At 44.4% G+C, this 27418-nt stretch overlaps 1 protein-coding gene across 1 annotated transcript in view; it reads left to right on the forward strand.

The window, feature by feature from the left end:
• LOC145406699 (leukocyte elastase inhibitor-like) overlaps nt 1–4184 on the forward strand; it is a 622781-nt gene extending 618597 nt beyond the window's left edge. Inside the window, exon 9 of the mRNA XM_080277800.1 lies at nt 802–4184. Coding sequence (XP_080133926.1) covers nt 802–950 — 149 coding nt within the window. The 3' untranslated portion in view covers nt 951–4184. The remainder of the gene's footprint in view (nt 1–801) is intronic.
• The last annotated feature ends 23234 nt before the right edge of the window (nt 4185–27418 follow it).

Consider the following 27418-nt stretch of genomic DNA (forward strand, 5'->3'; position numbering starts at 1 on the left):
ATAGAACTGATGGAGTTTACCTAGCTAGGGCTAGTTAAGGACATCACCCTGCCCTTCCTAGTTACCAGCTGATATTCGGGTGGAATGGAATCACAGATGACACATGCCCACTAAGCCCACACAGCTTCACACTCATTATGGGGTACTGTATAGCACATACCACACTAAGGTGTAGACACAGTATAAACAATGTAAAGAATGTTTGGAATAACCTCATAAGGGCAGTTACCATACCGGTACTTGCAGCTGATCGGTCTGCCCACCCAGCTTAATCAGGATCAAGCAATAACAGCAACAGCAAAAACAGGTTATAGAAATGCACATTATGAGTGACCTGACTGTGTATGGTCCTGTATGTGTTGTCACTGTAGCCTTCATTTCTAGGGATATGGAGGGAGTTGAGAGACATTTACTGATCATTTATATTTGTGCCACTGTATGAAGATGTCTCCAGTAACAAACACTGGGATCCTGTTAGGGATGCCTTGAAGTCTGCTACACTACTCCAGGTCTAAAAGATATAAGGCTGTCAGAATTGTAATGTTTCCTTTTCAGATCCTTACACCCTCACCTATTTCAGTGTGAGTGACAGTTAAGTTAAACTAAAGCTTAAAGTCTCCTACCCACCTTAGTACCATAATGCCTTGGTAGACATTGCTTATTATTAAATATGGTTTACGGATTCTGGGTGGAATCTGAAAATGATCCACTAGATAATTGGAAAAAGTGATCCTGTAAAAAGTGATACTCTAGGGGATCTGGAAGTGTTTATTAATTTATTTATTATTATTATTTTTTCAGGTGTGGTGATCATGATGAGATCGCTGCCCATGACCTTCATTGCAGATCATCCCTTTCTCTTCTACATACGAGATGAACAGTCAGGATTGTTGCTGTTTGCTGGAAGATTGACAGACCCAGAATCACACAGACCCAAGGATGAACTCTAACCCTCTGACTCTGCAACTACCTGTCTTTTGAGATTTTAATACATTATGAATGTAATATGTCCTATTGGCAAAATGATTGAATTTAACATGTTTGTATGTTCATTTAATAGCTTAAAAGTGTTACAAGATGAGGATAGTTATTAGATGTTCCAGTTGCTAGTTAAGGGCCATGGATATTGGAACTTGGTGCAAGCAGAAGACAAGAACATTGAAGCAGGAGATCCTAACAACAACAAACCCACAGTGATCAGTAACTGCAGTTCATAATGTCTAGAAATGATATGTTGCATAATGTGAATGTGATTTACAGTATTACCTTTATTGTATACAGTACCATGATAATATCCAGCCATACGTTTCTTACGTATTTCAAAACTGATGTGTTATTCAGGTAACTCAGAGAATAACAGAAATGTAGTGAATTTGTCCATCCACAGCCAGGTGCTTTAAACCCAGAGAGGACAGCCATGAACAAAATGCCTTGGGCTGCTCCACTGTCTTGCATAATTCTCATTCATATACCAAATGACCTCTTTTGTTTACTTCATCTTAAAGTCCTCGTCCCTTCCCCTCCTCCACATATAACTCGTGCGCAGCCTTCTGGTCAGTTTCTCATTCCATTCACTCGGGCAAATCATCTTACAGTAGTCATGCAGCACTTTCCAGCATATCCACATAATACCACAATGCTCTTTGCCTTATTAACTCGTTGAGAGCGATAGGCCTCATTTGGGACTTATCAAAGTCGAAAGTGACAGGCCTCAAATGAGCGCGATTTTGAAAGGCATACCAAAACCGCGCCATGAGGAGTAGGTGGCTGAAATTTGTATGGGAAATAGGGGCAGGTGGCAACTCTTGATACCACCCACGCACTGCCCCATATATGCTCAGAATAGGCACGTGCACACACACCATGGAGCACACTCGTAAATTTTCCTCATTTTCCTCCCATGACGCTGCCAACCCCACACCAGGCGCTAAGGGATCTGCATGCGTGTGCACACACACACACACACACACGAGAGAGAGTTATGGGTAAACTGTATAATAATGTATGCTTTGTTGAAAGTGCGTTAGGTAATTTATCGTAGTTTGGGAGAGAGAGAGAGAGTAAATACAGTAATTGCAGATAATACGTCCCTTCTGTGAATGAGGAGATAGGCGTGGCAGCCGTCCCTCTTCTCTCTGTCATTGTCCATTCCCTCCCTCCTCTGTTGGAGAGAGAGAGAGAAAGTAATAATAATAATAAACTTTATTTCCACATGAGTGGTTATTCTTCATACATAGTATTGACAGTGGTATATACAATAGTGTACAGTAGTCTCCATAAATTGATGTGCCTAAGTCAGAAGGAATTCCTTTTGTTTTGCTTTAAATGAACATATATTACTGGATTCTTTGATATTTAATGGAAGTTAGTTCCATATCTTAGGTCCCTTTACAGAGATGGATCTGGCACCAATGTTAGAGTTTACTTTGGGGACATACAGGTTATTTTTTTGTCTGGTAGTACTTTGAGTTACACAATTTACAGTAGGGAGAGATAGAAGATAATCTGGGTATTGACTGTGTAGTTGTTTGTAAATTTTGACTGCTATGTTAAAGGTTATTATATTAGGAATATTGAACCACTTTAGTTCCTTTAAGATAGGGATAACATGATCGTTTTTTCTAGCTCTCCCATCTACTATTTTAGCAGCAAAATTTTGTAATTTTTGGACGTTAATGAGTAAAATGTTGTTTTATGAGCCCCATATTGTAGCACAGTAGTTTAGAAGGCTTAGTACAAGTGACTGAACATTGACTTGCCGAGTTGAACCATCACAACTATTTTTTATTCTATTAATATACATTAAGGCCCCTGTAACCTTTTTGCATATCTTGTTCATATGGGTGTCAAATATAAGGTAGCGGTCCTTGTACACTCCTAAGTTTTTGACATAGTCACTTGGTTTAATATGACAATCACCAAAATTAACAGTAGTGTTAGGTGGTATTTTTGCAGTTAGCTGACGGGTTCCTATAAAGATACACTGAGTCTTGTTTGTGTTTAGCATAAGTCCATTTCTTGAGAAATATCTTCTGGCATTATTTAGAGTTTCTTCTGCCTTACTGATTATAGTATTTAGTTCATTTAGTGTCCCACTGTGAAGGAACTGTGTGTCATCAGCATATTGGACTAGTGTGCAGTCATTAAAGTTTTGTGCCATATCATTGATGTATATATTGAACAGTATTGGGCCTAGGACTGAACCTTGAGGGACACCATATCCCACTTTTAAATCAGAGGAAACAGTATTTTCCATACGCACTCTTTGTGATCTATCACTAAGATAGTTATCAAACTAGAAGCTATCAATGTTTACTTTATTTAGTTTATTAAGAAGAATATTATGACTTACACTATCAAATGCTTTGGAGAGGTCACAAAGAGTTAACAGAGATATATGTTTGTTTTCCATGTTTTTATGCATATTTTCTGTTATTACCGTAAGTGCTGTATCTGTAGATAATTTAGGCTGGAAACCGTGTTGAGTATTTGATGTCAGTTTGTTAGTTTCTAGGAAGTTAGTAAGTTGATTAGCAATGATTTTTTCGATGATTTTTGAGAATATTGGTAATAATGAACTTGGCCGATAGTTGTCTATGTCACTTGTGTTACCGGTTTTATGAAGGGGAATGACTACAGTATAGCGTTTTTTCAGGCTGTAGGGAATATCCCTGTTGTAATGGAAGTGTTTATAATGTGAGTTAGATAATATGCAATTACAAAGAGAGTCTTTAATGAAGCGCATTGGTATTTTATCAGAACCATAAGAATTCTCATCATGTAGGCTTTTAATGGTTTAATATAGATGTTTATATCGCTTGGCTGGGGTCGGAAATGTGGGTTGCTTCTGTTCTCAGTGTTTTCTGTTAGCAGAGTATTATCATCACTTTGTAGGTTTTCTTGTGTTTTTTCATATGTATTTCTACCGAAATTAGCAAAGAAACTATTAAACTTTTCTGTTGTTTCTAGAATGTCATCGAATGTTCCAGTTTCAGTGTTTTTTTTTTTACTAGGGATTTCATCGTGGTAGGTGGGGGCGCTCACCATCCACGCTGTCAGGTGTCTGCCCTTTCCTCTCGTCCATCCTTCTTTCCTTCCATCCTCTTCTGTCTTCCTTTCTTTCATTCTTTCCTTGTCCTTCTGCCAACGGGTAACTTTACACTCCCTCTTCTGTCTTTCCTTCATTCTTTCCTCTTCCTTCTGCTTGTGGGTGACTCTACAGTGAGTGACAAGCCAAATGGTTTCCTGTAGGGGAGAGCGGTGAGGTTTCGGACGGAGGAGGATCCGGACAGTACTAGTCCTGAAAAACGTATGAGTCCCTCAGTTGTGAGAAACCGCGTAAAATTTCGAGACTTTTGTGTAGTTTCGTCACGTGGATTTTCGTCAAGGGCTGCCGCTTCTTTTGAAATGTAGGTTACATTTTGTGGTTTTTCGTATTTCCTATGTAATTTTTCGACTTAATATCGTAAGCTGTGGTACTATGAATATACTGAGGAAGTGAGTATTCAATACTAGAGGTGAAACTGCATCGTATTCCCGAGATATTGCAGCTGTTGTCGACTTGAAAGCTGCCAATAATTTTGAGCTGAGGCCATTAATAAAATATTTGTATATGTGGGACGGTTTGGACACTATGGGAGGGTGAGGATTCGGACGTGTCCGAATCCTCCCACCAATTTAATTGATTATAATCACATAAATAAGAGGCGTTAACAAGCAATCATTAAGTAATTTAGTATAACTATATTATGTCTAATATACTATATACTATCATAGGCTATATATTATAATATAATTATATACTACCGGTAAGTATATATTTATATACTGTGTAGCCTACTGTAATATAATTATATTTTGTACTAAGCAATATTCTTGATGAATTATTCAGCTTTGACTGTGGACACCCTTGAGTTTGTGTGATTCTATATATTGGAAATAATTTTCTCTTTTAATGTTATGAACCCCATTTGAAAATGAATGAGGCTGAATAACCGTACAAATTCATTTCAACTAAGGGACCCATCTGAAATCTCATTATTGCAAAATAAGCTTATCAAAGAAGAATGAGCCTAATCAGTTTATATTGGCCTATAGGCCTACCCTAATTATTAGGAATTATACCAATTTATTTTGTGAGGAATTAAAGCTTTTCAATTCAAGAATGGTTCACATTTTGACTTATTCTTTTTTTATTGAAGGCAAAAATATCTTAGTTATGGTCTCATTTTGCATATGAATATAACGAATTAAATAAAAGGATGTTCCACAAAGTATTTACATTTTATTCATTATCTAACATCCCTAGATAAGTTGCCGACCAAAAGTAAAAAGTACCATCTGCATTATACATTAGAAAAATATTTCATTACACGTCCAGATCCTCCCACCCTCATGTCCGTATCCCCACCACAAGTGGGGAGGATTCGGACATTTTGGAAACTTTCATTTGACGAGCTATAGCTTCAAATGTATTAGAGGTTTCTTCTTGGCCTATTTACCCCAGGTACATCAATGATGTGGCTACATGTTGAGCTGCAAAAGAAAATCCTACTGCATCAACTCTTGGCTCAATACAGTAAAAAGTAAAAAATGTCCGAATCCTCACCGCTCTCCCCTACACCAGGAAACTATTTACTACGCTGGGTAGTAACCATATAACCAAATTTTGGCACTTGGTGGTTTAATGGGTAATTATTGCGCTCCAGTCGGATTGAGCCGGTGAAAATTTATATCCAAGGGATGGTTGGGGTTGATTGCTCATGTAATGCCACTCTGGGATGAGTGAGGCTGGTCACTCTCATCTTAAATGTCGGGACCAACTGTCTAGTCCCGGGCTCCAACGCTCCTCATGGGGCAATGTAGGATTGGATGATGGATGGAATGGATGGATTATATCTTTCACGATTTGCCAGGTGGCACTTGAAATACCTCTGCAGCTTTCTAGTTTATTTCGAAAATAATGATTTTTTACTTCTTTTATTAGTTGTTTTACATGCTTCTTTAAATGTTTATAGTGGTCTTGGTGATTTTTATTAATTCTATCATTTTTCAGAATGCACTGTGCGCGATTTCTCTCACGTATTGCATCTTTAATTTCGTCACTCATCCACGGGGCTGGGGTCTTTTTATTTCTTTAGTCACCATTGGAGCACATCTATCTAAACTATTGATAAAAGCAGAGTTCATTATTTCTACTTGTTCATTCACATTCTCTGTGTTAAATAACTAATTTAGGTTGTTTGTTTCACTCAGTATATTATGGCACTGTAAGTCTTTGTTATTGGTTTTTAGGTCACGGAAAGTCTTAGTGATGGAAGAGCGTTTAGGTTTGGTAATATTTGCTGTTACAGTAATAAGATCATGGTCAACTATAACTTGCGGTACTACGTCACTGCGTAATACTGTCTTTTTTTTTTTTTTTTTGGCCTATTGACCACTGAGGCCAAAGCCCCTGGTCATTAAGGCCGTATACATGTGTCAGTGTTGTTGGTAATTATTACATCAAGAAGAGTAGCAGATGTGGAAGTAATTCGAGTTGGTTTGTTTATTAGTTGTGAAAGTTTTTTTTTTTTTTTATGATATTAGATTATTTACTGTTCATGCATAATAGATAATTGTTTAGATCACCAAGGACAAAAAAAGTTTTCTTGTGTAGTGATATGGATCTTATTGTATCGACAGTACAGTATAGGCATAGGAGTTACAATGTGCTTTAGAGTGTCTATAAAGACAGCCTGTAATAACAGACGGTAATTTTTTGCACTGTATTTTGATCCATATGTCTTCCACACCTGTTTGTTTTGCTACTTTGGTATCGATCTTTTCAGAGTCGAGGTACTGTTTCATGTAGATACACACTCCTGCACCCTTGCCGTTATCACATCCACGGCTGGATTAAGCATGTGGGAGGCCCGGGGCCCGCTTGGAAGGGAGGCCCCCTTTCCAACTCCCCCAATGGCATACACCACAGACTGGTAACCTAAATCCTAATATATAAATAGGACACTTTTAGTTTGGAAATACTGAACGGGGACTATTCATCCAATGCTGTAATATGTAATGCATAAACACGAAATGAAATGAACACAAGTTGCTCTGGTCGGAGGCCCCCTCTTGGTGGGTGGCCCAGGGCCTGGGCCCCTTGGGCCCCCCCCTTAATCCGGCGGTGATCACATCCGTATAGTTTATAATTAGGTATGTCGATATACTGTATAGGTTAGAAGTGTGGGAAAGAAGCCTTGTTTCACGTTTCACTTATACATGGAACGTCTATAATTTTCAGTTACCAGAAGCTTTATTTCTTCAAATTTGAAAGCAATGATTGGGCATTAATATGTTCTATGATTACTTTATCCTTTACATCATTAGTATTTGAGCAAATGGCTAGGTCTACTTTGCCACACTCCTAAGCACTGTAATACCTGCATAGTCGGCTTTTATGTCCATAGGTAAAACATTCTTCACTGTACTTTGTGGTCGAATCTACATCGTGATATGTGGTGGTTAAATTCCCCACAATTGTAACAACCGGATTTCCTGTGGTTGTGGTTGTAGTGATGTTGGTTGTATTGAGGGGGGTGTCGGGGAGCAGAGCGTGAGTGGGATGAAATGCTACCTGTCATATCCTTCTTCATCTTGTCCCCCCAGGCGTTGTTGGGAGGGTGTGGGTAGTGGCGTTGCTCTCCGTCTTCCCACTTGTTCAGCTGGGGTCGTCGTCTGCTTCCTGTTACCTGCCACCCATCTCTGTCCACGTGGTTCTTACTTGGAGGCTGGGGGCGAGGATATGCATCATGGTTGACTTCAGAGTTCTGTTCCCGTTTCCCTTTCCTTTTGGTCCAGTTAATGTTGTCGTTGAAGCTGGGGTACTGTTTTGCCATTTCACTCAGTAGCCTTATAGCTCCATTTCTGTTCAGTATAGAGCCTTGGTTTTCTCCATGCACATCGTACCAGGATTCATTGATGTCTCCAGTTGCCAGCTGGAAAACGAGTTGAGGGTTTATAGTCTTTAGGCCGTTGTCTGTGGTCCACTTTAGCACCTGTTCGTTGAAGGCGCTGATTTTGGCATTTAGGGATTCAGGCACTAGTTGGCTCACACAAATACTATATCCATAGTTTCATTTATGTTTCTTAATTCACTGATTAGTGCTCCGAGGTTGTCTGGTATGGCTGATGGGTCTTTGTTCCCCTTTACATCATACAGCCCAGCGTAAATTATGCACTTTATTAGAGTCCATGATAGTTTTTCTTGGACCCAGCACTTTAGTAGGTCTATATTCGCTCCGGACAGAATGCAAATAGTGCACCTATTGTTCAGATCCGATGCTCTCGCTCTGGCTAGGCTGATGTCGGCTAGTAACAGGGTCTTCTCTTGGCTGTCTGTCTCTGTCTCTGTGTTCAATGTTTTCATGTGTTTCAGTCTGATGTTTTGTTAGTTTGTCCAATTTTTCCTCCAGCATAGACACCCTCTTATCTATTTCGTTCACATTCTTGGTCATGATACTGGGTGGTGGTGGTGGTGGTGGTGGTGATGGTGGTGGAGGTGGTGGCGGTGGCAGGGTAGACGAAGCGTGACCTGAGGTGGTGGCAGGTGTTGATTCCCGAGGTGTGGTCAAGATCGTGGTTTCCAGTGTTGCCACACGTTCAGATACCTGTTGTAGTAATGTGTTTATTTTATTTATTTCTAGGTTTAGGCGCTTGATTTGTTGGTCATTCATTTTATTGTCTTCAGTTATTTTGTTCCAGTCTCTTGCCATCTGTTCATTAATAGTTACAGGGTGGTCACCGGATATGTACTCTGTGGTGCAAGAGTCACTGGTTTGGTTTACACTCGCTGAATGTTCTGTTATTATCTTTATTAACTGCTCTTTTGTGACCCACACGTTTGACAGTCCCAAGTCTCTACAGTGCCCTTGTAGCTGTCTATCTATCTGTCTATTGCCAGACGCCTCAATCCCGTTTGGGGTGGCCACAAACAAATCGCCTCCAAGTCGCCCTGTCCCCCGCCATTTCACTGCCCTGCTCCCAACTCACACCCCCCTCTCTCATATACCTCTTCACCCCATCCCTCCATCTCATCCTCAGCCTCCCCTTTCCTCTTCCCCCCTCCACCTCACTCACATACACTCTCTTCGTCAGTCTTTCACCCTCCATCCTCTCCACATGGCCAAACCACCTCAGTGTGTTCCTCATAATGCTTCCTATCACATCCACATCCACACCACAACGCTTCTTTATATCCTTATTCGTCAGCCTGTCTCTCCATGTGACTCCACAGGCTCCTCTTAAATAACTCATTTCCACTGCTCTCACTCTTGACTTGTGTCCTTCCAACAACGTCCAGGCTTCACTTCCATACGTTAGAGTTGGTATCACAATACTGTCATGTAGTAACTTTTTCATTTCCATGCTCACTTCCCTGTTTCTTATCACTGCTTTCAAAGAACCAGCAACCTTTCTTCCCTGCTGTACCCTTTCAAGCACTTCACCCTCCAAACCTCCATCCTTACTCATCACACTACCCAGGTACTTAAAAGTACTCACATTTTTCAATTCCTCACCATCCAACCTCGCTGTACATTCACTGACTTCACCTCTCTCAAAGACCATCACTTTACTCTTCCCTACATTCACCTTTAGATTCCGTTTCTTACACACTCTCCCAAACTCATCCACCAAGCCTTGCGGCTCCCCTTCGTCTTCACTCAACAACACAGTATCATCTGCAAACAACAGTACAGGGAGTTTCCAAACACTATCCCCTCTCACCAGGGCCACTCCAACATCCACTACCCTACCTTGTACCTCTTTTATTACCCCATTCATGTACAGATTGAACAGCCATGAAGACATGACACATCCCTGTTTCAACCCAACTTTCAATGAGAAAAATTCACTTAGTTCACCATCCACACACACTGCAGCCTTCGCACCATCATACATACTCTTCACAGCATTCAGCAGCTTCCCATCTACTCCATATATTCTGAACACTTTCTACAATCCTTGTCTATCCACCCTGTCATGTGCTTTCTCCAAATCCATGAAAGCCGCATACAACTTCTTTCCCTTCTCTAGAAACTTTTCCACTAAAGATCTAAGAATGAATATCTGATCTACACAACCTCTTCCCTTCCTAAAGCCTCCCTGTTCTTCTCCAACTAATTTCTCTGTTCTTTCTCTAACTCTGTCAATAAGTATCCTACCATACACTTTTCCTATTATACTAAGAAGACAAATGCCCCTATGATTACCACACACTTCTTTTTCCCCTTTTCCTTTGTACAAGGGAATAATTATACCTGACTTCCAATCCTCCGGGACTCTACCTTCCTCCCAGGCCAATCTGCACATCTTCCACATCCATTCTACTACTATCTCTCCCCCTTGCTTCAGCATTTCACCACACACTTCATCAATTCCTGGGGCTTTCCCCGATTTAACTTTCTTCATTGCTTCCACAACTTCTATCCTACTGATTTCTTCATGTCTTCTCACCTCCCTCCTTCTCCCAGCCATTCCCCAGCCACTTATACTCGCATTACTTCCATCCTCTATGTTCAACAATTCCTTAAAGTGTTCTCTCCATCCACTAGTAATCAACCATTTTTATCTTTCACTCCCCTACTAACTTCACTTCCACCCTGTCTTACTCCTTTCACCTCTTTCCGGAACATTTTCTTACAGTCCCTCCACTTTACACTCAAATTCCTTCCAAATTCTTCATCCACTCTCTTCTTACTCTCTCTTGTAGCTGTAATTTAGTATAATTGGCACTGAGGAAATCTTTGGTAGGATTGGTGTGTTGTTCACTGTGGTCTGCCTTTGTTGTAGTGTTCGGTCAATGTTGGTTGCCATGTTTAGTCCTGTGGCAAATTTTTCTGATCTTGAAGGTTGGGGGCAGTTTAGAGATTATATATGGACTCCCCTGAAGCTTTCTAGTCGCTTGTGGCAAGACAGTCAAGACTCTTGTAGTTACATTCACTCATCAGCAGTGTAGGTGAGCATATGGTATTTTCAAATTTCAAATACAGTATTTTCAAAACTTCGTAGGTCCTCTTTCGCCCTTTCTTCCACGCTATCTCCAATTACAGGCTGTCTCCTCTTCTCTATCTTCTGTATCCTTTTCTCGGCACTATTAACTCACTGAATGTATATAGTTTTCATGTATCTGACTCATATGCCTGGAGATAGTGGTAAAAAATACGAGAGGGCGTGCCTGCATGTGTTCAAGATTAGACCTGACTCAGAGAGAGAGAGAGGGGGGAGTGGCACAGCGTCCCTTCGTCCCTTGGAATGAATGAATGACGTCCCTCTTGTCTTTCATTCTCCATTTCCATCCTTTCTCGGAGAGAGAGAGAGAGAGAGTTATGGGTAAATTGTTTAATAATGTATGCTTTGTTGTTAGTGCGTAAGGTAATTTATCGTTGTTTGAGAGAGAAAATATAGTAACTTCGGGTAATGCGTCCCTTGTGCAAATGAGGAGATAGGCGTGACAGCCGTCCCTCCTCTGTCATTGTCCATTCCCTCCCTCCCCTTTTCGGAGAGGGAGAGAGAGAGAATAAAATAGAGGAATGGCTCGACAGCGTCCCTTCGTCCCTTGGAATGAATGAATGACGTCCCTCTTGTCTTTCATTCTCCATTCCCATCCTCTCTCGGAGAGAGAGTGAGTTATGGGTAAACTATAATAATGTATGCTTTGTTGTCAATGGGTAAGGTAATTTATCGTAGTTTCAGAGAGAGAGAGAGAGGGTTGATGATACAGTAATCACGTGATCATTGTCCAAGGCCATGGTAAATATAGGCTGTTTTTCCCGGATGATGCCCAATTCCTTACCTCACTCACTGCGGGTAGTGGGTTGCTCGCACCATCAGCAGTTCATCTGGCCATTTTATCTCACCACGACGGGATTTTATGTGGTCATATATATATATATATATATATATATATATATATATATATATTGCCAGATGCGCGCAGACATTCCCAAGACGAGGATATATGTTTCATTCAATTCTGTAAGACTCGAAATTTCGGCCTAGTCGTCGCTTCCCAGCAGGTACCTACGGAACGATCGTTGGTCTCCACGGGTTAATTTTCAAATTAGTTTTTTACACACTTCCACACTAAAAGAAAAAAAAAAGGGGGGTTAGGGAGTAGCCAATCCCATGTTGGAGGTGGGGTTCCAACAGCTTGACTGCGGTCCACTTCGCAGGATGCAGGGTAGGCTGGAGAAGTTTAACTCCCAGACTGAAGTCACAGCTATTCCTCCTTGCCTGGGGTGAACAGTGCCATCTTTAGTAGGTTCCCCTTCTCTACAAACAGTATTATATTAGATCAGTGATCTCCTGTGCCTCTTGGACGTGGTCCTCTGTCATGTCTAATTCCTATTACAACACATTGCAAACCATACGAATTAATGCTCTAGGCATCATCACTGGCTACACCAAACCCACTCCCACAGATCACTTAACTCTGAAAATATAGACTTCCCTGTCAAAAAATATCTTGATATGAGAGAGACAACAGTTGTGTGTGGCAGCCTGTATTGATACATTACACCCCTGTCATACTATGACAGCCACACAGCCAACACAGCTAGGCATATAAATTGCCACATTGACAGATCCTTTTCAGCAACATGCCATCACCAGACAATCCAGCACTTATAATGAGGAAATTCATATGTATGGTACTCATTCAAGTGGAGGTCAACACAACACCTTGATCAGAATACTGTACGGTGATTCCTTGGTCTATCTATCTATTATCTATTGCCAGATGCCATAATCCCATTAGGGGTGGCCACTTGTCTTTGAGTTATTGGTTTTCTGGGGAGGGACACTAACCCTCCACCAACCCACTTGTTGACACGTAGGGAGCACGTATGGGTTGGTTATATGGTTACCACCCAGCATTGTAAATGGTTTCTTGGCTTACAGGAAACCATTTGGCATGTCACTCAATGTAAAGCCACCTGTAAAGGAAAGAAGAGCAATAAGGAGTGACAGGAAAGATGGGAGATATAGGAAGAGAGGAGGGCAGGCACAGAAAAAGAATGATAAAGGCTAAGGAAGAAGTAGGCAGCACTACATCAAGTGAGTGGATGGTGGTCGCTAAATGAAGTTGCACGATAAGAAAAGCTTAGAACCAATGGGATTTATTCTAACGTACCGGGCATCCCATTTGCAATCCCAAATATTCACTTTGACAACAGTTTAGACCCACTAAATACTGTACATGCATACTGTTATGGTATCAGAAACACAATGGCATGGTTAGATTACCAGTATATGATGGAAAGTGATGAAAACGGAATAAAGAAGAAATATGTACCACACACCTGAGATGAGCTTAAGGTAAGGAGTTCGAGGCTTAGAGGTGGTGTTAGTGGTCACCACCAGGGATTACCTCAGGGCCTCATCTTTGAATCCCTTCCAGCCAACAGAAACCATAAACACTGCATTATCATTGTCGGCAAAAACTAGTTCAGAACCGTGATAATGATGTTTTTGCGCTGAAAAATGCGTGATAACAGCAGGAGTGCAGGTTTCCATCTTGCATTGGTAATAAAAACCATGATAACCAAGGGATCACCACTGTACAGTATTACAATACCCCTCTCAACATCCACCCATCAGAGGTATCCATAAATAGAGCTGATCAAGTTCACCCAGCCAGTCTTAGATTAGGATATCACCACCTCCTCAGCTATACCAGCTTAGATTTAGGTTTGATGGAATCATAGATGACATCTGCCCTGCTTGTAGAAAAGGCTTGCACAACATTACACACATCATTGAATACTGCATAGCATATGCCACAGTAAGATTTAGACATAACATTAATAGTGTTGGGAGCCCATGGCACAAACCCATAGGGGAAGTTGATTACCTGCAGTCGACAAATCTGCTCGATCAGAGGGACAGGATTTGAGAAAAAGCATCATCTTGGTCAATTTTCCACGTACATTGGTGTCCTTGCCCCACTCATATTTACTCTTAACAGGTTTTAAAAAATTTTCATCTATTTCCTAATCTCATTAGTTCTTGTTTGTTTCATATACTTCATCTGAGTCTTTGAAGTTAGCATACAACTTATTTACCATCTGTAAACAATTTTCTTTCCTCTTCTGTCATTCTTTCCTCATCCTTCTGCCTACGGGTTACTTTACACTCCTTCTTCTGCCTTCCTTTCCTTCATTCATTCCTCTTCTGCCTGTGGGTGACTCTACACTGAGTGACAAGCCAAATGGTTTTCTGTACACCAGGAAACCATTTACTATGCTGGATGGTAACTATATAACCAAATTTGGGCACTTGGTGGTTTAGTGGGTAATTACAGCCTCCAATCGGATTGAACCGGTGCAGGTTTATATCCAAGGGGTGGTTGGGGTTTATTGCTCATGTAATGCCACTCAGGGATGAGTGAGGCTGGTCACTCTCATCTTAAATATCAGGACCAACTTGCGTAGCCCCGGGCTCCTACGCTCCTCATGGGATTGGATGATGGATGGATGGATGGATATACATTTTGCTGAGAATAGCTGATCTACACATCCTCTACACTACCAAAAACCCTCATCTCCATTTACAGATCATATATATATATATATATATATATATATATTGCTCCTGCAAGCTGAATATTTTTTTTTTTTATCTTGCACCAGAAATCTGTGAACTTGAGAAACCAATTTATAAATGTTTATCAGTTTCAGATGCCTGCTTTGTACTAATGTTTTTTACTTTTTGGTATTTATTTTCATCTTACTGTCAGTACCTTCTCAATTTTCATTTATAAGATTTATTACCCTTTGGAGTCATTTTACGTAAGGAAATATGGCTTATGGTCTAACAAGACCCTACATTATTTCATCCAACATCCAGCATCCAATCCTACGTTACCCCATTACATGCATTTTTTAAACAAATTAACTTAGAGACTGAATTAAATCCCCGCCGCCGGACCTCCCACCTCGCCACCCCCCACCCCACCACTGGGCCGCTACCACACCACCACCCCAGGAGGACACAACGGTGGGGCTAGTGACCCAGGTCAAGAGGGTCACCGGGACACGACTGTCCTGAGCTCCTGTTCCCCGCAACTGCCCCAACACCAGGTGACCGGAGAAAGTCAACTACTGTACCTTGTGGGCAGGACAACCATCGTCAGAATTGGGGTGGGACTGAACCAGATTCAGTCCCAGATAACACCGTATTGACGGCTATTGTTACACCCTCTAGGGCAGAAGGCCCAAGGCTACAGCCTAAAAGAGTGTACCAGGGTAGAGAGACCCAAGGCTACGGCCTTAGTACACCCCGGAGAGAGAGTTGCCCCAGTGCAACCCTCTCCTGCGTTCTATCCTATGGGAGCAACACCGCGCCGATGGTCCCTATACGTGGCGGGGAAGGAGCGGCCCTGTACGCCCTTCAGTTACTTCTCGTCGGGAAGATCAGCTCCCAGCTACGGCCAAAGTACGTACCGGGGTAGAGAGCCCCTGCTATCGTACGTGCAGCTTTTCCCTACTACGGGAGCAACACCGCACCGACGGTCCCTATACGTGGCGGGGAAGGAGCGGCCCTGTACGCCCTTCAGTTGCTCCTTGTAAGGCGGGTAGGCGTACGGCCCCGGCCAAAGCACGTACAGGGTAGAGAAGCCCCTGAAGATAGCCTCAGTACGTACTGGAGAGAGTGTGGCCTCTGTGCCCCCTACTCCTGCTTTTCCCATACTACAGGAGCAACACCGCGCCGACGGTCCCTATACGTGGCGGGGAAGGAGCGGCCCTGTACGCCCTTCAGTTGCTCCTTGTACGACGGGTAGGCTCACGGCCACAGCCAAAGTACGTACCAGGGTAAGGCGCCCCAAGGCTCTGGCCTCAGGATGTACCGGAGAGGACACAGGCTACGTGAGTCCTTCTCCTGCCTCTTCCCCCCGTGGGAGCCCTTCGTCACCACCCGGGAATGTTGCCCCGGAGGTGTCGCTAGAGTGGTGGCAAGGCCCGATATCGGACCCACCTCCTACGCCTGGGAGATCCTTGTTCCTGCCCGAGACCCGACGGAGAAGTTGCCGCAGCCCAGCCCTGTTGGCGCCTCTCCCCACAGGCGCCCGCAGTCCCAGGACCCCCAGGCCAGACCCACAGGCTCCCGACAAGGGCGACCCAGGCTCCCTCACCCCTTGGAGCCTGAGACAACAGGCCCGATTCCTCCAGCTGTTTGGTCCCAGTCCCGAGGGCCACCTCTCAGGTCGAGGCCCCCGGACAGGAGGGCTTCCCTGCACCCCACCGACGAGGCTCCGACTCGAGGGCCACCTCTCAGGTCGAGGCCCTCAGACAGGAGGGCCTCCCTGCGTCTCATCGACGAGTGTGACCCGGGCAGTGACTCCCCTGCGGGTAATACATTGCCCTCTGCAGGCCGGGTCCCCCTAGGGTTCTCCCCTCACGCCCCTGTTATGGAGTGAACATTACCCAGGAGATACAGGTAAATAGTGACGCCCCTTGTGCCAAGAACAAACCAGGGGAAATAACAGTGAACAGTGATCGAGTGAAGACCAGTGTAAAACCAGTGACAGTTACTATTAGTCCAAAAGAACTCTGTTCCCGGCAGGACAGAGAATGAACATTAACGTAATTATATGAGTCCCCCAGTAAAAGAACTTTCTGTGACTGAATAGAGACTAGGGTGCGCGGGTAAATTAAAAGCCTGTGTGTAAGTGTTGCCGCGACTAAGTGACTGTGTCAAGTGTCGCAATCCGCACCGAGTCTTATTTATAGTAGTATTTTCCCCACTGACTTCCAATCTTGCTTATTCCCTTTGTTGTCAACTCAGTGTATATCCTGCCTAAAAGTGACTTACGGATAATAACATATATAATTCAGGACATCAATGTATGTCCATTGTATTGTGTACTAAGTGTGATTGTATCTTGTGGTGTTGAAGGTTAACTCTGTGTCCCTGTTCCCTGTATCTCAAATATCGCTCTGTGTTTTATTGTAACGGTTAGAATTAAGGCAATAGATGTGTTAAGGTATACTGCCTGGGTTTTATGTCCTGTTCCTTTGTGGGTGCTTTACTTCCGGTCCGGAAAGAGGACCCCGCTTCAGTCGCTAGTGTTTTTAGGACGAGAAGTCGACTTAAAAACGCCAGCATAACATGAATATTCCATTTTAAAGGCCAAGTTATGCAAATGAAAATAAAATTCTTTTTACCTCTAAATTTCACTCTTTCGATGATCCCCATATCACTTGAAATTTATTGTAGTTAAACACCTCAGATGCCAGCTCTGTGTATATGTGAATCAGTTTTTCTCTTGTTATTTCATTTTCCGTATATATTTTTTTTCCTTGCCACATTTTTTTTTAGAGTGTTAATTATGAGTTAGAGAGGGTACAGAGGGAGTGATTGGTGATGAGCAGGGTGACTTTAAGAGAGGGAGGGGATGCGTGGATCAGGTGTTTGCTGTGAGACAAGTGTGTGAAAAGTATTTAGCGAAAGGCAAGGATGTGTTTTGGGGATTCAAGGATTTTAGAGAAAGCATGTAACAGAATTGATAGGGAGGCTTTGTGGACTGTTTTAAGATTGTATGGACTTGATGGTAGGTTACTAAAAGGGGTAAAAAGTTTTTATGTAAATAGTAGAGCGAGTGTAAGAGTGGGAAATGCTGTGAGTGATTGGTTTTCCGTGAGAGTGGGGCTGCGACAGGGATGTGTGATGTCGCCTTGGTTGTTTAATATTAAATGGATGGTGTTGTAAGGGAGGTGAATGCAAGAGTTTCAGGTGGAGGTCTGAGTCTGGTGAATGTTGATGGTGGAGAATGGAATCTGAAGTAGCTGCTATTTGCAGATGATACTGCACTGGTGGCTGATTCAGAGGAGAGATTGAGACAGTTGGTAGAGGAGTTTGGAAGGGTGTGTGAAAAGAGGAAATTGAAAGTAAGTGAGATTAAGAGTAAAGTGATGAAGTGTACGAGGTTGGTATATGGTAGGGGGATGAATATAGTTTTGAATGGTGAGTTGCTTGAGGAGGTAGAGTTTTAAATATTTAGGGTCACATGTTGCTACGGATGGAAGAATAGATGCAGAAGTGAAGTTTAGAATGAATGAAGTAGGAAAGGTGCTGGGAGGAATGAAAAAGTGTTTAGATGTCATTCGCTTAGAATGGATGTAAAAAGAAGGCTGTATGAGGGTGTTGTGGTACCGACAGCATTATATGAGGCTGAAACATGGAATATGGGTGTAGCAGAGAGGAAAAGTTTGAATGTAATGGAGATGAGGTGTCTGAGGAGTATGTGTGGAGTGACGCATATGGATCGAGTGCGACATGATGAAGTGCAAAGGAGAACTGGAGTTGTTTGGGAGATGGCTGATAGAGTTGAGCAGAGGGTGTTGCAATGGTTTGGGCATATGGAGAGAATGGATAATGAGCGATTGGTGAAAAAGATAACTAGATCTAATGTGAGAGGTGTAAGGCTGAGAGGGAGACCACGAATAGGATGGATGGACAGTGTGACGAGAGCGCTGGATGCGAGAGGGATGTCTGTTGTGCAAGGAAGAGTGGCTGTGCGTGCCAGAAATAAATGGAGAGAAATTGTGAATGAATAAATGATGACGTAGCCCTGAGGGGATATTCTCCCGCTTTTGGTCTGATCAGTTAGTCAGGTCAGGTGCGGGTAAGGGGATGGGTCCTTTATGATGTGGCAGAGGTAAACTATGGTAGGACAAATCTAAACTTGCGGCCAGGGTGGGGCACGACCCTCTGTACAGTGGTGCTAAGTTTCCCAAACCCGCGATGTGAAACGGCTGTTATATATGTAAAAGGCATGACAAATACGATAAATACGGCAATACAGAAACGTGGCATAAATATTTTACAGTGTTGCTAAAAAAAAAAAAAAAGTAGTCACTTTTATTGGCTTTTACCGTATTTCTGGGGTGGGTAATAATGTTGCAATTGTGATTATAAGATAATGTGCAGGAATATAAGTAAAAATATGCTAATTTCTTAGTAAAAGAAAAAATAATACATTAAACCCTCGTGAGCGGCAACTCTCACACAGACCCAGACTAACCCAGCCAGACCCTCCTCGTGTCACTTAACTTTGTGTCCTTCCCTCCTGGGAGGTGTGAAAATAAAGTAAAATTTACAATATGTACAATATAATGTTAAAGAAAATAACCAAAATGTATCCTAAAACACCATAGATCAGAGAGAGAGAGAGAGAGAAGGGGGGGGGAGAAGGCAGGCCAGAGGAGGTGTTGAGGGATGGAGGGAGGGAGGGAAGGAAGGAGGGAGAGAGTGATTGAATGAAAAATCATGGCGCCGCACCAGCGAGGTCATCTGGCGACATATGGAAAACAATAATAAATATTTTTAAATATAATTAGATATAATAAAAAAAAAATAAAGAAATGAAAGTCACTCATAAATGAAACAAAATTCCCCAGGGTGACGCACATCTCCCCCAGGAGAGAGAGAGAGGGGGGGGCTATGGAAAACGTGGCAACACTGTACAGAGCTTCGTGCCCCACCCTAGCCGCAAATTTAGATTTAAAGCTCTGCTGTCGGGCCCTGCTGCGGATGTCACTGATTGCACTGCACAGTTGACCCTTGTGTGTTGTGGTGCGGTGAGGATCTGTCCCTTCTCCCCTTTGGGGCCAAGATGCGAATGAATGTGTTTGAATGGATGAGTAAACGGGGAGTGCGTCGTCCTGTCTCGGCTACCTCCCTTTCGTTGGGGGAAACAGCCTAGGTATATAGATAGAGAAATAAACATTTTTTCACCTTCAGAAATGTTTTCTGATTTATAGAAACAATTGGGTTTGTTTCCCAACTGATTTTGAATATATATTTAAAGATGCTTATTCAGTATATTCACCTGAAAATATGCAGTTTTAGGCATCACTCCAATTTATTAGTTTTGAATTGCTCCAAAAACGGATGCTTTCTTTCGTAACAAATTCACAATTGACACTATTTTTTATCCTTGGAGTGACGGCTACAACGAATGAAAAAAAAAAAAAAAATGGACATTTGATAGACCTTTTTCCTAAGGTAATAATCCATTTAATTTCATGACAACATTTACAACTTCATTTCAATGCTCTTGCATGCTGCATTTTGTGTGTGTGTGTGTAATTCACCGGGTCGGTCAGGATCACTTGATGGTCGTGATGGTCAGCTTTTACCCTCCCGGAAGGGAGCTGAGAGCTCATCTAGTCCGATCTAAGGGCAAGGCTGTGACCTTCACATATGCAAACACCCGTCCCCTTGCTCAAGGGGGACAGTAACCACCCACTTCGTCAGTGAAACTTTTCGCAACCTGAGCGAGGCGCGAACTCCCGTCCACCAGTTGGCAAGCGGGAACGTTACCACTGCACCAGCGAGCGGCGTGTTTGTGTTCTTACCTAATTGTACCTTTAGAGGAATGAGTCAAGCTCGTACTGTCCCGTGTATTTATCGTACATATCCTTAAATTTGTGAATTGTTTTGGCACACACTATTTCATTCGGTAGTGCATTCCATTGATCAATTGCTCTGTTTGGGAAACTGAATTTCCTTACGTCTTTATCACCTCTCTTCTTATGCAGTTTTTTGCAGTGTCCTCTTGCTGATGCTTCTCCATATGTTAAGTAATCATTTATGTCTATTTTCTCCTTTCCTGATATGCACTTATATAGCGTTATCATGTCACCTCTTTTCCTTCTCTCCTGTAGTGTTGGTAGATTCAGTTTATTTAGTCTTTCTTCGTAGCTTAGGTCCCTTAAGCTTGGTATCCAACTTGTAGCGGCCCTTTGAACTTTTTCAATCTTGTCTATGTGCTTTTTGAGATGAGGACTCCAGACTACTGATGCATATTCCAGGGTTGGTCTAATGAATGCTGTTATTATCCTTCTTAGCATGTCTTCATTTATGTATGTGAATGCTATTCTCATATTTGCAAGCAGTGTATACATGTTCCGTACCTTCTCGCTGATGTGGTCAGCCGGAGATAGTCTTTTATTGATAATCACACCTAGGTCTTTCTCTCTTTCTGATGTGTATAGGGTTTTATTTCCTAACTTATAATCCCAATCAGGTCTTTTTCCACTTTTACCAAACTTGATTACGTGACACTTGTCCACATTGAATTCCATTTGCCATGTACTACTCCATTCATGAAGTTTATTTAATTCTTCTTGTAGTTCCCTACAAAAGTCTGTGCTAGTAATTCTCCTTTGTATTTTTGCATCATCTGCAAACATATTCAGATAGCTCTCATTTCCAGTGTTACTGTTTATATCATTTATATACACTAAAAACATGATTGGTGCCAGCACTGAACCCTGTGGTACTCCACTAGTCACTTCTTTCCATGATGAGTAGTTTCCTCTTAGTACTGTCCTCATTTCTCTTTTTATGAGAAAGTCTTGCATCCAACAAAACAGTTTGCCTCGAATTCCTCCTTGATGGTACAGTTTCCATAAAAGTCTTTGGTGTGGTACTGTGTCAAAAGCCTTCTTGAAATCTAAATAGATACTGTCCACCCATCCTTCCCTTTCCTGTATTGTGTTTGTTACTCTGTCATAGTAGCTCAACAGATTAGTAACACATGATTTTCCTTTTCTGAAACCAAACTGTCTTTCTGTTATCATACTGTGTTCTTCTAGATGATTTACCCAAGCTTTTCTTATAAGTTTTTCTAATACCTTGCTTACAACACTGGTCAGTGATACTGGTCGGTAGTTGAGAGGATTTTGTCTATTTCCTTTCTTGAATAAGGGGACAATATTTGCTTTTTCCCAAATATCAGGTAGTTTTCCTTGACTCAAGGATTTCTTGAAAATTAAAAATAATGGTTTACTTAACTCCTTTGCACATTCTCGTAATACCCAACATGAAATTTCATCAGGACCACTTGCTTTTCCTCTGTCTAATCTACTTAACTCCTCCTGTATTACTTTTTATGCTATTTGTATATCTGGTAGTATGTGTGGACATGCGTGTTTCACATAGTCCCTCTCAAATTTTTTTTCTTCTGTAAAAACTAATTGGAAATTCTTATTTAGTGCTTCACAAATATCTTTCTCTTGTGTATAAGTGATTCTCTCGTCCGTAATGGATTGTATTATATCTTTTACTTTGGTTTTGCTTCTGATATAGCTGTAAAACAGCTTTGGTTGATCACTACTTTTATTTATTATATCCTCCTCAAACTGTTTTTGGGCTTCTCTCCTTATTCTTGTATAGTCGTTTCTTGCCTGTTTGTAATTATTATACGCCCTTTCACTGTGTGTGTGTATGTGTGTGTGTGTTCTTACCTAATTGTATCTTTACAGGAATGAGTCAAGCTCGTACTGTCCCATGTCTTAAACCATATTTTTCGTACATATCCTTAAATTTGTGAATTGTTTTGGCACACACTATTTCATTCTGTTATGCTGAGTGTTTTTAGGTCGACTTCTCGTCCTAAGAACACCAGCGACTGAGCGGAGTCCTCTTTCCAGACCGGAAGTAAAGCACCCACAAAGGAACAGGACATAAAAACCAGGCAGTATACCTTAACACATCTATTGCCTTAATTTCTACACCGTTGCAATATAACACAGAGTGATATTTGATATACATGAGACAGGGACACAGAGTTAGCCTTTGACACCACGATGCACAGTTACATTTAACACACAGTATAATGCATGTACACTTATGTTATTAGTTATATGTAGCGATACCCGTGTTTCATCTTTAGGCAGAATATATATGTAATTGGATGTAATAGGAATGAACAAGATTAAGAGTCCATGGGGTGAATACTACTATAATTAGACAGGGTGCGGATCGCGACACTTGATGTAATCACTTAGTCGCGGCTGCACTTACACTCAGACTTTTGATTCGCCCGCGCATCCTAGTCTCCGTTCATAGTTACTGAAAGTTCTCTTATTTAGGACTCACACAATCACTATAAGTTCTCTTACATAGGGTTCAAGTTATTTTCTGTTCTGCCAGGTATCAGGTTCTTATAGATTAATGGTAACTGTCACTGGCTTTACACTGGACTTCACTTGGTCACTGTTCACTGTTATTTCCCCTGGGTTGTTCTCGGTACAAGGGGCATCACTATTTACCTGTATATCCTGGGTAGAGATCACTCTATAGTATGGGCATGAGGGGAAGGCCCTAAGGGGAGCCTTCCTGCAATGGGCAATACACTGACCGCAGGGGAGTCACTGCCCGGGTCCTGGTCGTCGGTGAGGTGCAGGGAGGTCCTCCTGTCTGGGGGCCTCGACCCGAGAGGAGGCCCTCGTACTGGAGCCTCGTTGGTGGGGTGCAGGGAGGCCCTCCGGTCTGGAGGCCTCGACCTGAGAGGTGGCCCTCGGGACTGGGGCCAAACAGCTGGAGGAGGAGGGCCTGTCGCCTCTGGCTCCGTGGGGTGAGTGAGCCTGGGTTGCCCTCGTCTGGAGGCTGCTGGTCGGGCCTGGGAGTCCTAGGACTGTGGTCACCTGTAGGGAAAGGCACTGACGGGTGGGCTGCAGCACCGTCTCCGTAGGGTGTCCGACAGGAACAGAGATCTCCCAGGGGTAGGAGGTAGGGCTGGTATCGGGCCTTGCCACCACTCTGGCAACACCTCCGGGGCAACACTTGCCACCACTCTGGCAACACCTCTGGAGCAACACTTGCCACCACTCTGGCAACACCTCTGGGGCAACACTCCCGGATGGTGACAAAGGGCGTCCTACGCAGCCGAGAGGGAAGGGGTCGGCCGCGCAAGGGACTTCCTGCGTCAGGAGTGCTTTCAGAGCCACGAATGAAGGGTGTACAGTGGCTGCTCCTTCCCCATCACGCACAATGGCCGTGAACACAGTTCCGTGACTCCTAGGGCATACAGCTGAAGGGCGTACAGTGGCCGCTCCTTCCCCCGCACATACGGAGGCCGTACTGGCAGTGTTGCTCCCACAGAAGGATAAGGCAGGAGAAAGGCACACGGAGTCTGTGTCCTCTCCGGTATGTACTAAAGCCATAGCCTTGGGTCTCCTTACCCTGGTACATACTGCGGTCGTAGCCGTAAGCCTACCCGTCTTACGAGAAGGAACTGAAGGGCGGACAGTGGCCGCTCCTTCCCCGTCACGTACAGTGGCCGTCGACGCGTAGTTGCTTCCATAGTAGGGAAAAGCAGGAGAGGGGTGCACAGAGGCCGCACCCTCTCCGGTACGTACTGAGGCCGTAGCCGAGGGCATGTCTACCCTGGTACGTACTTTGGCCATAGCCGGTAGCTTATCTTCCCTTAGAGAAGCAACTGAAGGGCATACAGTGGCCACTCCTTCCCCGTCACGTACAGTGGCTGTCGACGTGGTGTTGCTTTCGTAGGAGAGAAAAGCAGGAGAGGGGTGTACAGAGGCCGCGCCCTCTCCGGTACACACTAAGGCCGTAGCCGAGGGTCCCCTTACCCTGGTGTGTACTTCGGCCGTTGCCGTAAGCCTGCCTGCCCTTTGGGAAGCAACTGAAGGGCGTACAGTGGCCACTCCTTCCCCGTCACGTACAGTGGCCGTCGACTCGGTGTTGCTCCCATAGGAGAGAACAGCAGGAGAGGGGTGACAGAGGCAGCGCCCTCCCCGGTGCACACTAAGGCCGTAGCTGAGGGTCCCCTTACCCTGGTGTACACTTCTGGCCGTAGTCTTGGGCCTCCTGCCCTTGGGCCTCCTGCCCTTGGGGTGGTAACTGAAGGGTGTACAGTGGCCGCTCCTTCCCCGTCACATACAGTGGCCGTCGACGTGGTGTTACCTGGGACTGAATCCTGTTCAGTCCCACCCCGATTCTGGTGACGGCTGTCCTGCTCGCAAGGTCGTTGCCTCTTTCCACTCACCTGGTGTTGGGGTAGTTGCGGGGAAAAAGGACTCAGGACAGTAGTGTCCCGGTGACCCTCTTGTACTGGGTCACTAGCCCCACCGTTGTGTCCTCCTGGGGTGTCGGTGTGGTAGCGGCTCGGTAGTGGGGTGGGGGGTGGCGGGGTGGGTTGTCCGGCGGCGGGTATTTTACCACCCTCCGTGGTAAAGAAGTCACGACCCCGTGACTGGAGGTGGTATATTGCAGTGGTGGATGTCTGGTGGGTTGGCTTGAGGTGTTGGAGGAGGTTGGTCCAATGGCAGGAGGTGAGGTTTGGCTCCTGGTGAGGGTTGAGGGTGAGGCATAGGGACGATGGTTGGGTGGTCTGGCATAGGAGCCGGAGGAGCTGGTGTGTCGCCCTTATTCTGATGGTGGGGCGGTCATGGGGGCACCATAGTACCCTCTCAATTTTCATCTCTGGTGGTGAAGTGGGAAGTTTCCACGATGCCTGATGAAGGGGGAGGGTGATGGGAGTGGTGTTTGGGGTGTGGGTGGCATGTGTTGGGGAATGGGGAGCAGGATGGGGAGGAGATGGAGGTGTGGGGGTGTATCTAGATGGTGGGCGGGAAAGGCGTCGTGATCTGGTGGTTGTGGTGGTGAGGGTGGGCGTAGGCGGTGATGGTGGTTGGGCACGTGGCGGCATGGGGTTCCCGGCATGGTTGTGGGCGGTTGTTGGTGGTGGTGTGGGGTGTCTTGTGTAGTGGACATGGTCGGTGGGTAATGGGTGGCCAGGAGTGGATGAGTGGGTGGAGTTGGTGGCAGGTGGGGTTGGTGCACGTGGGGAGTTGGTGGGTGATGTGTTGCGTGGGCTGGTGCATGGTGGGGTGCGGGTGTGGTGTGGTGGGAGTTGTGGTGGTACGGTGGTGGTGGTTGTTTCCGCGGCTGTGAAGGTGGGAGTTGGTGCTGGGTGGTGTGGTGCGGTGTTGGTGGTGGGCGTAGCAGGCGATGATTGAGAGTGGTGGGTTGGAGGAGGTGGGGTAGCCGGAGGAGATGCAGGCAGAGGTGAGGTTGTTGAAGGATCAGAATCGGAGGAAGGTGGTGGTGGGTCAGGTAAAGGTGAAGTGGGGAAAGGGGTTTGTGGGTATGGTGAGGTTGAGGGTGGGGTGGGGGAGGTGGGCGAGGAAAGAGAGGCGGGTGAGAGTGAGGAGGAGGATGGTTTGATTGGGAAGGCAAATGAGTTGGCCGTGTTGGCGGGGAAGATGAGTGGCGGGGAAGTGATGCTGGTGGGTGGTGTGGGGTCGTAGGTGGGAGGGAGTAGACAGGAGGAGGCGGTTTTGGGAAGTAGGTTAGGAGAAGATGAGGTAAGGGTTCTAGGAGGCCTGTAAAGGGGGAGGCAGGCTTTGTGTTGGGGAGGAATAGGAAGGGGGGAAGTGGTAGTAGTGGAGAAAGTGGTGTATGAGGTGGGAAGGTTAGGAATAGGGGTAGGAATAGGGGAGGGCAAAATAGAAGAGATAGTGAGAGGAGAGGAAAAGGAAAGATGACGTTTCCCCCTGTCGTAGACTGGGGGAGATGTGAGGTAGCTCCCGTCATTACGGTGGGATGCGGGGGCAGTGGGGGGGCGCCTTCTGTGCCTTCCTCGTCTTACTTTTCTTCTCTGAGGCTTGGGGCAATCGGCGTATGGTGGGGAGACTTGTAGGCGCTCTTGTGTTGTTTTGCTGCGCCGGGCAGCTTTCAGCTGTTCACAAATGTCATGGATTGGGCACTCAGGGCAGCAAGGAGATAATTCCCACGGATTTACGGCGATGAGATCCGTGGGGAATTGCTTGATTTCGCCGATGCATTGGGGGGAGGAGTGGACGGCTAGAAGGCGCCTTATTAAGTTGATTTCTTTATTCAGGTCTCCCGTCGGTTCATGTATTATGAAGCGTTCTTTAATGAAACCGGGGAGGATCCTGAGGAGTTTGTGGAATATGAGTTGTTCCCGGGTTTTTGCGTCTGTGCCCGGGTACGCAGCGGTGAAGAGCCGCCTTGTCTGGATGAAGGTGCCATCGAGGCTTCCGTCGTTTGTGAGGGCGTCTAGTTGCAAGAGAGCGACAACTCTGTCCATGGAAGGCATGAAAGCCTGTCTCACAGTTTGTGAGAATTGGTCCCATGTCAATTCTGGGATGATTTTTGGTGCAACAGTGGCGATTATTTTACCCAGGTGAGGTAATTGACTACTATCTTTTCTCTGTCTGAGTCGAACCCTATGTCTAAGAGGGGTTTAACCATATGCAAATACACATCAATGTCACATTGGTCCGGGTTGAATTTCGGCAATTGAATGTGAGGTTTGGCTGCCATTGTGCAGGTTTTCCTTTATCGTTCCTCCGTGCTTTATTCGGATCCAGATCCCACCGCTGCCACCAGTGTTATGCTGAGTGTTTTTAGGTCGACTTCTCGTCCTAAGAACACCAGCGACTTCCGGACCGGAAGTAAAGCACCCACAAAGGAACAGGACATAAAAACCAGGCAGTATACGTTAACACATCTATTGCCTTAATTTCTACACCGTTACAATATAACACAGATTGATATTTGATATACAGGAGACAGGGACACAGAGTTAGCCTTTGACACC

This window comes from Coenobita brevimanus, chromosome 71, assembly GCF_032717465.1.
Source record: "Coenobita brevimanus isolate Jiangsu-jjx chromosome 71, ASM3271746v2, whole genome shotgun sequence".
Classification (NCBI taxonomy): Eukaryota; Metazoa; Arthropoda; class Malacostraca; order Decapoda; family Coenobitidae; genus Coenobita; species Coenobita brevimanus.